At 28.2% G+C, this 12,306-nt stretch overlaps 1 protein-coding gene and 1 pseudogene across 1 annotated transcript; both read right to left on the bottom strand.

Annotated features, from left to right (window-relative positions):
- Positions 1 to 3,418: 3,418 nt before the first annotated feature.
- Positions 3,419 to 5,059, bottom strand: LOC130803758 (pectinesterase PPME1-like; annotated as a pseudogene).
- Positions 5,060 to 6,662: 1,603 nt separating this feature from the next.
- Positions 6,663 to 12,232, bottom strand: LOC130803992 (xyloglucan O-acetyltransferase 4). Its single transcript, XM_057668255.1, has 3 exons — positions 11,722 to 12,232; positions 10,814 to 11,097; positions 6,663 to 7,818 (listed from the first exon to the last, which is right to left on the bottom strand). Exons 1-3 carry the CDS (start codon positions 11,969 to 11,971, stop codon positions 7,054 to 7,056), a joined length of 1,299 nt encoding a protein of 432 aa, XP_057524238.1. The 5' UTR covers positions 11,972 to 12,232; the 3' UTR covers positions 6,663 to 7,053.
- Between the last annotated feature and the right edge of the window lie 74 nt (positions 12,233 to 12,306).

The raw sequence follows: 12,306 nt of genomic DNA, 5'->3' as shown, positions 1-12,306 counted from the left end.
AACCTGTATACTTCATTCCCCTTTCTCTTTCACTATCAATTAGAGTAAACTTTCTGAAAATTAATCCTCTTCCAAAGCATAAACTCAAAATCTGGAAAATTGATGTTTGTTAAGTCTAGCTAAATTACCTACAATAACTTAATCTTTTTATTTTTTATATTAATTTATTAAAAATAAAGATATATATAATAATGATAATAAAAAAATGAATAGTAATAATAATAATAGTAAAATGTGCTGGCGGCAAAGTGGCTAGGTGGCCTAAATTTAGTTTAGTCTTATCTTTAGGATAAAACCAAGAAGAAAAAAAAATCTTGGGGTAATTATATTAATTACTTGCTCATGAAGGATAAGGAAAAAATTAAAATAATAAAAATCTTTAGCCTATAAATAAGCTAAAGCATACCGTGGGTAGGAAAAAATAAGAAAAAAAAATCAGAAAAATTAATTCATAAAAGCTAATTCCTAAAGAAAAATTCTAAAAACCCTAGAAAAATTCCTAATAATAGTATTTAGTGCTAATTATAATAATTCAAGGGGAGAAAGCTAAGTTGTAATCATCAAGGTAACCTACAAACATCTATTATCTTTTAAGCTAATTTAAGTATTTTTATGCTAATTGATAATGGAAAAAATATTGGTTTGATTGCTTTGTTTATGTAATAATATTATTAGTATTGTAAAATGATTTTATTAAAAATTAATCGTGTTATAAAAATTATATTTGATTAAAAAAAAATGTTAACATTGCATTTATTTAAAGAGATTACAAAAGAATGTTTTGTATGTTACTAATTTATAAAATATGAGTCTTGAAATATTATATTATGAAAATGAGGTATGATTGTTGATTTCAAAGAAAATCAATTGAATTATTGTTTTGTTTTATATTGAAATATTCGACGTTGAAAAATGTCCGTTTTCGGGAATTGGCAACGGATATTTATATTCGGATTATTGTGAAATCCTATAGCTTGATAATAGGTAATGGTTATTCGGATCGGTCTCGAACCCCCGATCCCGTTTCGTTCTTACAAGAGCCGTATTTTCGGTGATGACGATCACCCGTCTTCTCAGGATTTAGATCAAGCCTACTTCTTGACGGTCCATTATATTCCCGCATTTTAAACTGTTATTACATTATTGTTTTTAATGAGTTTTGAATAAATATGTTTGGTATATAAAATTTTGTTTGTTTTGCAATGAAAGCATACGTTTCAGTTGCCGTATTATTTCGCTATTAACTTGTAAAGTTATAGCCGTATTTTGATTCGTTATGAACTAAAGGTTCATAGCCGTATTTATGTCGATATCAAATGGTCTTTTAAAAGAGTTTGGACTTGGATAAAATAAAGTTTATAAGTAGTTACCAAGTGAACACGGATTTTGATTGGAGATGTTTGTTAATGACTTGCATATAAATGTAGTATTTTGTTGGATTACTTAACAATTCAATTGTTGACAGTTTTTATGGAGCTTATCTCTTACGGGGGATAGATCCACTTTCAGGTAGCCAACTTTAGTGCGGATGGATGTGCTGCTCTTTTATGTGTCATGTGTTGCGATAGCGAGGACATCGTTTTTGGAAAGTTAACTTATCATGATATTTTGACAAATCATGTGTTGTAAAAATTTAAAAAGAGTTTAGATATTTTATAATGTATTAACTTAGTTTATAACTGGTTTGTAATTAATTGTATTACAGTTATGTAAAGTTTTTAAATGCTCTGATATTGGCTGCTGTGGCTATCGAGCCACAGGTAGGATTCAGCCCAAACTTCTATAAGTCTTTCGTTGTGCTTTGTAGACAGTATTATTATATTGTTTACGTTGGTTTGGGCTGTTTCAACCAAGTCACTAAAACGGAGAGAGTATAATATATTGTTTTTTGCTTAGGTTCAAACCCTAAAAAATCTGACTTATTGCATAGAAATTTATGAATAATTTGCGAATTACTATAACCTTAAGTTATCTTTTTCAAATTATAGTCATATTGAGCTAAATATAGAGGCGGAGCAAAAATGGACAATTTTTTTGAAAACTTCGTGCAATTTCAAAAACTATGAGATTTTCTAATAAAAATTTGAAACTTTAATAACTTAATTTTTGGAGGCATGTGCGATCAAACATGTTAAACATGCTCAGAATCTCTATGGTTGAATGAATTGCATGACAAGTACCAAAATCAAGGTATTTTTCTGTTTATTTGATTTCCAAAATTTGCATTTATACTCTCTTGTAATCTCTTACGGCCCATTGGGTAGGTGGTAATGAACAGTGGCAACGGGAATGAAAAACTGGTGTAATTTTGGTTGAAAAATCTCTAAATTACCTTTTAGTCATGCTTGTCCAACTTCAATCATCTCATTTTCTTTATAAAATTATTCCAGTGCATTACCATTGAAAGAGATGGTATTAGTTGATAATGGAAATTTGTAAATAAAAAAAAAATTTGTGATCAAAGTTCCATATCATTTCAAAGTTTCATTATCATGGGAATGATATGGAACTTTTGATGAAAGTTTACACTAAAAATCATTCTCATTACCACTATTTAATACCACTAACCAAACGGACCGTTAATATAATGGTTGAATTAGTTTTTGATAATGGGTGGAACTTGAATTCGTTTTGGGCTAAAAACAGTTGTAGCAGGTCACTAGTTTAATTGGTTAAGTAAATATCTCTCAAAATTCAGAATACAAATTATTTAAAGTTAATAAATAGATGAGATTGTTGTGGAAAAATATGTAAAATGTATGATTATTGTAGATAATTTTTCTTGGGTTGTGTTTGGAAACATATATTTCATTTCAAATTCTTAATATCAATTATAAAATCATAAATGGGGAATTTGAGAATGATAAGGTTTGACAAGTCATTCTCAATTCTCAATTTTAACTACTTTGAAAACAAGGATGGAACTAACTCAAATACAAATTTAAGGTTTTTTGATTTGTCAAACATTTAATTTGATCCAATACAAATTTCCATATAAAATCATCATTCTCAAACATAATATTATATTATTTGACTATAATAAAACTAAAAACTAAAAACTAAAAAATGCAATGGTGTACGTTGATCCATATAATATAATTGAAGTGCAACATTTTAATATACTTGAGTTTTATGTTTAAGGATCATATATTTGTATTTATCTTATATAAACTCATTAAATTTCATAGTCACAAAGAAAAAAAAAAAAAAAAAAAAAAAAAAAAACTAATCATCATTGACCATTAAAAATATAATTTGTGTCATTAGTTTTACATTTCTATATGAAAATACAACACTATAACTAAAAGTAGCTTATTAATTAGTTTCAAAAAATAAGCTACTTATTGATTTATAATAAAGCATTCTTGATTATAATCTACTTTTTCCATTCCTTTTTTTGGTTAGGCTTAATGAAGGAATTAATGAAAATTAAATTTAGATTTCGTCTAAAAAATGTAGTACTTGCCACCAGTAAGGTAAGACTTAATTCTCTACTTTTTCAAATTTTATAGGTTGGGTGGTGGAAGTAGCCACGTTGGTGCATCAATATACTCTAAACCGAGAAATATTTCAGCTTCAACATTACTGTTGAGATGAGTGTTCTCACATCGGTAAATTGAAAATGGTGTGCACGCTAAGCTATTAGAGACCTTCTTCCCATAGCCATATGGTTTTGAGATGGTATATATCTCCTTGGCTTATGAAGTGTGTGCACTTGTATCCCCCATTAATATGCTTGCATTCACAATAAGTCCAGCCTAATTTAACAATTACTTAACTTCTTAGCGTATGGAACTCTTTTATGCAAGGCTGCACCAATACCCTTATTGTTGTACTCTCCAAAGTAGACAGTCCTATTATAGATAATGTTAAATGCAAGAAAATTAGTATGCTCACAAATTAGTTTTGTGAAATAAAATACTATCTTAAATAATATTTGATGAAAAATGAAGTTATTAACAAAATAAAAAAGATGGAAAAAGGTATTATACTTTTGAGCTTGTGATTTATTGTTGTCAGCCAACCCTCAGGTTTAATGGCATTACCAATGTCGCAATAAGAGTAAACTGCTCGAGCTGCTTCAAACCATGCTCTACCTAAGACTGCATGACCACCTGTTCCAGTAACTTTACAATGGACAAAAGAGTATCCACCATCTTCATCTTTATTCTTCCTTGCATGGGCAACTATCACTGCTATATTATCGCCCGATAAGACAGGAATTTCAGAGTTCTGTCAATTCATATAATGTAGTGTTTCGAAATAAGTATTTCATTTCAAATTATAAATTTTAATTATGAAATTATAAATAAAGATTTGAGAATGACAAGGTTTGGGCAGTCATTCTCAAAATGCCGCCTTATCACCAGAGATTCTCATTGCCACAGCTTGTGCACCCTTCGCTTTACCATCAGGCCCTGGAGCAGAATTCTTATATTCAAAAATGATATCCAATGTTATGATTACACGTTTTTTATTTCCTACTTAAACATGTTTAACAGCATCAAATATTATTTTAAATTTTCCATTCCCATCTTGTCTCACTTCGATAATTTATACATCACCTAATTCTGCTTCCACAACATCACGAGCCAACATTTTTTTGTTGACTATAAAATAAAATAGTATAAAGATAAATAAATTATACATACATTTATGCCTTCTTTTTGTTGCTATCTTTTTTCTAATAAAAAACTTAATAGAGAAAAAAATTGTGAAAAATATGTTTACCCAATTGGGTTGATTGCAGCTTGAAACCAAGTATTAATTTTTGTCCTATCTGCTGGAACTATAGTATGAGCATATGTTGTTAAAGCTATTTAATAAGATGAAATAAAATGAAAATAATACAAGTATATCTTGCCATTTTTATTTCTTCTTTCTCTTTTTCCTATGTTCTCAATAATATAGAGAGAATGAAGAGACATAAAATTTTAAAAATAGAGAAAATAGAAAATTAAGTACTAAAATTGGGTTAAATTTGTACTAAAAATAGTTATTTGAATAAAAACTAGCAAAATTAATGGATTTAATTGGCAATGTTGTGCTCACCATTCATTCAAATCTATTTAATATTGCCAAATAAACCATTAGCTTCTTGAATTTATTTAAAAATTATTAAACCAATACTTCATTAGGATTGTAATATTATTCATTTAGTTACTTCAATAAAATATGAAATTATTAGAATAATGTAACATTTTTATATGCTAATAAGCAATTAATGTTACAATAAAGTTTGAGATCTAATCTCACCTAACTCTTCTCCTTCGAGCCTATTTTATAATAATTAAAAAAAATCATAGAGACTTTGGATTTCTTTAGCCAATTTTTGAAAACTATTTTTTAAAAGTAGTTTTAAAGAAATTGATGCTAGAGAAGTACTTCAAAAAATAAAATTTTATTTGGCCTTAAACTTGGAAATCTCCTTGCAAAATCAAAAGCATATTACTATTTGACCTTATACTAAACATATCTAATTTTTTTTTTTTGATATATATTTTTCTTATTAAAAATTATATTAGTTAATGAAAATTTTGTTTATCTTGTTCATGCCTATATATTATACATCGATAAACAAAGAATTTTTTTAACACTACACATAAAAAATCATTTAATGTCAAAATCTTTCATTGTATATATTAATTATTTTATCAATAAATTATAAATAACTATTAATAAATCACTAAGTTGTGAAGGAATATTGATACCATAATACCAACATTACAAAAACCAGCAGGGAGTAACGTATATATATGTAAAGAGATTAGTAAAGATGTCATTAGCATTATCTAACATGCCTAATTATCTCCTCTCCATCTTTTGTACATCATTGATTATTAGTATTGTACTTCCTTGTTACTCCTATCTTTTTTCCTTTGATTCTTGACGGCCATTAAGATTGAGTCTGCTATATAAATTAATAAATCAGTTTTTGTAGTTGTCTATATAAATTTTCTTTTATTTTTTTTGATTTCAATTCATTTAGAATGTCGATTCAATCAAAAATTGATCATGATATATTATCAATACAACATAATTTACTTTTAGTGGGATATATTTAGTAACATTTAATTTAAATGTTTAAATTTTCTATGGTATATATAGTGGATTTAGTGACATTTATTAAATCCTTTAACAGCATAATTAAAAAAATTATACTAAAGCTTTTCACGGCATAGAATTTAGTAACATTTTTCGTAAATGTACAATTACATATGTCACTCAAGGCAAAATAAAGTGTCACTAAATCACTTTATTGTGGAATTTAAAATAAAAACAAAAAATTATTACACTAAAAATATAAATTAGTAATATTTTTTTAATGCCGCTAAATCCTATATCGTGCAAAGTTAAGTTTATTTGTAGTGTAAAAACTTTGTTTATAATAGTTTTAAATTTTATCGTAGTAGTTGCTATGATAGTTTTTGTTTCCTCTTGTGTTCCCCGGGATACCTAATGATCACAGATTCTCTTTCCATTTCAAAAATAAAATAGTGTCACGAGGCATATTAGACAGTATTAATATAAAATTTTTCAACGTGTTTTATGTTTGGTGATTATTAAAGTGGTATTGATATTTTAGATGGTATTAAAGAGAGCAAATGAATAAATATAAATATTATTGTTAACTAAAATCTGACTAATAAAAAAGTTTAAAACAATAAATATAGAATTAGATGTGGTATTATATTTGTTTTAGATCCCCTAAAATTTCGATTTTTTCCCTATTCTACTTCTCATATTTTGAAGACCATCATATCAACCCGTTTGACTTCAAATCTCCATTTTTGAATCATGTCCTGGTACAAATACTATGTAAGTCGTATCCAAGAAATATAGCACAAGGTCAACAAGATTACAAGATTACTTTAATTAATAAGAGAAACTACCAGAAACAAGCATTATATCTTAGTCAAAACAGTTAACTATCAAAAAAATAAAATAAAAAGCTCTAATAATTGTTGTTTTAGAGTTAAAATTAATATATCATCATATAAATTTCAAAAAAATATGTGTTTCTTATTTCTTATAACCAAACAAATTATGTTTCTACAAAACAGCAAACAAGAAATCACTCCAAACATCAATGGGACCAGGCATACACCAATGTACACAATCATTATACCCTTTCATCCATTTATTACCCCAAAACTCACCAGGATGCCCATCAGGCCTCATTAACATTGCGTTTGTAACATCCAAGCATCTAAACTTATTTTTCCCTTCTTCTCCTGCCTCTTCCCTTGCCCTAACCAATTCCTCTACTTGTACCTTCCTTACCTCCAACTCAAACCACCTATCTTCCATCCCCTTCCCCTTTTCGTCGCTACGCGGCCTAGTGCTATTACACCCACCTCCACTATCCCACCCCCCATTCTCGAAATGAGCTGGCGAAAATGTCCTTACTAAGGTCACCATCCCTTTGTTACATTCCTTACAGTTATTAATATATTTCATGGCCGTACGAAATGCTATTCTTAAAGCGTAATTAAGGCCTAATTCTGTTATGTTTCGTTCGTTGCAATACACGCACCCGATTAGCTTGTTTTCATTGTATAAGTAGTTTTTTCGAAAGAACCAGTGAGCATCTGAGATGATGAGATAGTCTAAACCATAAAGTTTTGAGGCCCATTTCTTGTTAACTTTGTCTAAATGCAGGTTGAAACTGCCTGTACCCGAATCGTTTACCATTATTTCTTCTGCTTGTACAAGAAATTTTGACCAGAAGGTCATTAGAGTGAAGTTGGAGGATGGAAAATGCCATTTTCTAAATCGATCCTCTGAATCTTTGTATACATCTACCGGAGTTTCTACCTGTATATACAAGTCATTTATTAAATCTTTAGATATGTTTTCAAGAGTTTTTCATGATTTGTTGATGTGAAGATACCAATTGAAGATATGCTATATATTCTAACACCCTCCCTTACTATATGAGAGATCTTTAGACTAAAAATGTAGACGTAACACAGATCCTCCTCTTACCTGATGCAAAATATTTCACATGAATTTGAGAGGTGGTTGAGATTCATATCTGTAACCTCTTGGCACGCTAGCTTCTATACATGTCAAGAAACCAACTTAAACAAAGCTTAAACTGATGGTTAAAACCTCTAAATATATTATATACTCTAACAGTTATTGCCAGTATAAATTGTCTAATGCACATATTTACGATAGTAGAATACTAACTTAGACAAATAATACTTCTTTGTAGTACAATATAGAATATCTCATGGAGTTATGATTCTTAAGTTGAATTGTTTCCTTGACATGCATGGTATAAGAAGGTAATGTAACGAAAGGTTATGAGTTCAATCTCATATACCCACAGCATTGTAATTTGTAAGTACATTTTATCAATCGTTATTGTTTCACTTTTTATTTTTTATGTGTAATATAAGAACATAGTCAACTCATGATATCTTATTCAATTCGTCTCAATGTATATTTAAGTATATATTATCAATCATTATTGATTTACTTTTTATTCGTTGTGTATAAGTAAGAATATAGTCAATTGAAGTCTTATTCAAATTGTCTCAATACATATAATTTTTCATCATGCACAACTATTGATGAGGTTAAAATAGTAATTAGCAACTAATTTAAACTAGAGAAAATATAACAAAGCATGGGTCTATGATCATCAATTTACTAATTATTTTTGGTTGAGTTGCTTATTTGATACGGTGATAATTCGTGTATTGATAGTAAATCAAAACCTTTTTCATTGGAGGGTAGACTAAGCCGCTAAGAGATGAGAGAATTAGGTGAAAAATCAAATTCACGATCTTTTTAGAAACATAATTCATACTCTCCAAAGGAAACAAAATCTTAATTTCTATAGCAGATCAGCACTTTGAGTGTCCATACCGATGCTAAACCATAATCTAGCTAGCTTATTGAAGCTTAGCTTACTATGAACGTTATGCACACACTTTCCAAAGAATTTACTCCGAAAACACGGCATGTCATGAATTTCGCGTAGTGAAGAAAATGAACTGAATCTTAATAATGTACTTATTAATGTTAGATCAAACATGTTAATGCATATAAGTATATTGTAATTACTCCTTTTCATTTTCATAATACTCGTTACATTTTAATATAACACTATTTATTTTTTTATTCTAGTAATTTCAATTCAGACATAAGAAATAATATAGTCATGTGTATGGATCTTGTTTTATTCTTCTTAAAACTTAATTTTTTAATATGTAATTTTTCGTAATTCTTCATTTAGTCAAAATAAAATATTTAATACTCCCCCCGTTTTTATATGTTTTTCTCAAATAGAATTTACGAATTTTAATGTCAAACTTTGACTACAATTTTCTCATCGAACTATAAGAAAAAAATATTTTCTTGTGGGATTTTGTTAAATTCTTCTCAAAGTATACATTGAATTATGTGCAAAAAGAAATGCAACAAGTATTAGTTAACAAAAGAAGTATTATTAAAAAATCAGTTAGTTTGATGAGAGGCCATCTGTCGGATTATTACACTCATGTATGAGAAATGTCTCACAACGAGACCGTTTCATTATATGAATGTAATAATAGTCACACATATTTTAAACAACCAATCAAAAAAGAGTAGTAGAAAATTACAATCCATCATTAATATACTTGATTTTTTTCATAAACTACAGCTGCGTTTATATTGCAAAATTTGACCGGTAATTAACAATTAACCATTCATAGCATGCATGCGTAAAAAATGTGTGAGAAATTGGTTTATCAAGTACCTTTTAAATTTATTGATTTAACAAAATTGATGTTTTCAAAAATATATTAAAAAGTCAATAATGATATCATCATATCAAATTGGACGAAATTTTTTCATAATAAATCAACACCTATGCATTTTTTGGGTGGATGCTCTTAGTTTGTTTTATTATAGTAATAGTTGTATTAATTATAGAAGATAAATAAATATAATTTTATATATTAAACACAAATTTTTTATTTTATTAAAGATAAATTTTTAAATGAGATAATTTCATGGTAAAAATTTTTTTATTGGATTGATTTATGTACATTTAGTGTGCAAAGTGATCAGTTATAATTTTAAAGTAATCGATTAAAAAAATAAACTAATTAGATTAGTTTAGACGTTTCATACAAAATAAAATTGTTAATTAAAAGCTAATAACTAATCCACCTAAAAATCCCATATTACTTTTGCTTGCAAATAAATCATGGAATCTATATTAAGCCATTTCTCATCATTCACGCAAAGGACATCCATTAATTTTGCAGCATTTCCTTTCAACAATTTTTGCGCCTTATTCCATTTATTATATGGTCACCAAAAATAACTCAAAAAGCAATATCTACTATTAACCACTTATTTAAAAAATAATTCTTTCTTTTTCTAATGCTCTTTATGTTTAGAATATTTCATATTAAAACGACATATATTTGATTAAGATATTTAAAACTTATTAGATTCATTTTAATGTGTATTTTTTATCATTAATTCTTTATGATTTCTTTATGATGCGTATTTAGAGATATTAAGGCTTAAATGTTAACTTTGAAAATTATGTAAAAAGTAAATGAGAAAAAAAAAAAGAATGAATGGATTGTGTTTGATTCTCGTTGTGCCTCCTCATCTTGGTAGAGGTGTTCAAAATAGACCCGATAACCTGAAATTTACCCGACCTTATAACCTGAAATTTACCCGACCTTATAACCGAATCCGATTTCAAACTAACCCGAAATCAACCCGATGACCCGAATGAACACTTATAGTCTACCCTGTATTAAAAAAACGAGATAAATAAAATAATTAAATTAAATACCTGAGATAATAGGCAAAGAAGAGACTCCATGTGATTTCTAGCAACTGAATCCCCAAGAAAAGCCATTTTTTTACCACCAACAATTTGCAAAAACTTAATTGGATCAAATCTTGGAAGCTCACAATCATATGGTTTCCATCTCCAATTCAAAAAATCAGTGTCATTTCTTCCATTTTTGAAGCAATTTTTTGACTCTGGAATTGTCAGACAACTACTTGTTGTGTATTGAGTTCCATTTTCATCTCTTACCCACTTCCCCTTGAACAAGTCACAATTTTCTTCATCTATTCAAAATTAAAATTAAAAAAAAATCAGGGAACAAGTCACATTTTTCATCATCTAATAATTTTTTTGTGCAAAAGTAAAAAAATTAAATACCCTATTTTTTCCTTTCTTTTCATTGTATAATATAATCATGATCGTACACAGTGTATTCCGTACATATAAACTATAATCAAAGTCTAAAGAGGGAAGGAAGACGACAACTCATTCCCAAGATCGGTCATTCAACTCAAGAAAAATCCTCAGAATAGACGGCTAAATGATTGAATCCGCAAGCCCGTATCATACAAGCTTAAATTCATAAAACTTCAAAAACTCCGAAATGATCGATTTAGGAAACCATCATCACATTCATTACATCCCATTTATAGAAATTATGATCAGATCTCGTAACATAAATATAATAAACGCATAAAACCCAAAAAGAAACGCCAAGAAGCATTCTTTATTATATATAACCCTAAAAAAAATAATTTTTTCAGACATAATCCTGAGATCGACATATTTCTCAAGAAAACTTTCAAAGTGGGTTGGATAAATTCTAACAAGAACATGCATGCAACAAGAATTAACGTAAAATTAATTAATTAATTCACAAAAAAGGGGATAATGGAATAGAGAATTACCATATTGGGGTTTGATGTAATTTGTTGGTTGATGAGGAAATTGCTTAATAGATTGAGAAGAGAAATGAAAAGGGTTATAAAAATAAACAAAAAAGAAGCTAAAAATGGAAGTAATACCCAAAAAACATATCAAACATGGGTAAAAGGGTATTCCAAATTCTCCTTTAAAATAGTATTTTTTAGGATGATTATGAATTTTCTCATCAAATTCATAATTGAATGATGATGGGTTTATTGTATTTACCTTCATTGATCTTTTAGTTTGGATTTCATACAAATTAAAAGTGTAGAGTGATTGAGAGAAAATGGAAGAAATTGTTTGACTTTTATGGAGTTAATTCAGGAAAAAAGTAATTTGGGTGTATCAACTTTTCTTGATTCTTCAATTTGACGTTAGGAAAATTTTCAGTATTTCCAGTGTCCTTCCAGAAGCTGGTTGTGAATTGTGATTTGTGATATGAAGGGATGAAAGCGCACAAAGAGGCGTACTTTTCAGTTTTGGACTATGTTTCTGTTATATATGTTGGCATTTTGTTTAGGCATTTTGTTTAATTTCTACACGTGTCCTTAATATTAACTTTTTAA

This window comes from Amaranthus tricolor, chromosome 17 (genome assembly GCF_026212465.1).
Source record: "Amaranthus tricolor cultivar Red isolate AtriRed21 chromosome 17, ASM2621246v1, whole genome shotgun sequence".
In the NCBI taxonomy this organism is placed as follows: Eukaryota; Viridiplantae; Streptophyta; class Magnoliopsida; order Caryophyllales; family Amaranthaceae; genus Amaranthus; species Amaranthus tricolor.
The sequence above is the reverse complement of the archived record's forward strand: the minus strand, read 5'-3'. Positions and strand labels throughout refer to the sequence as shown.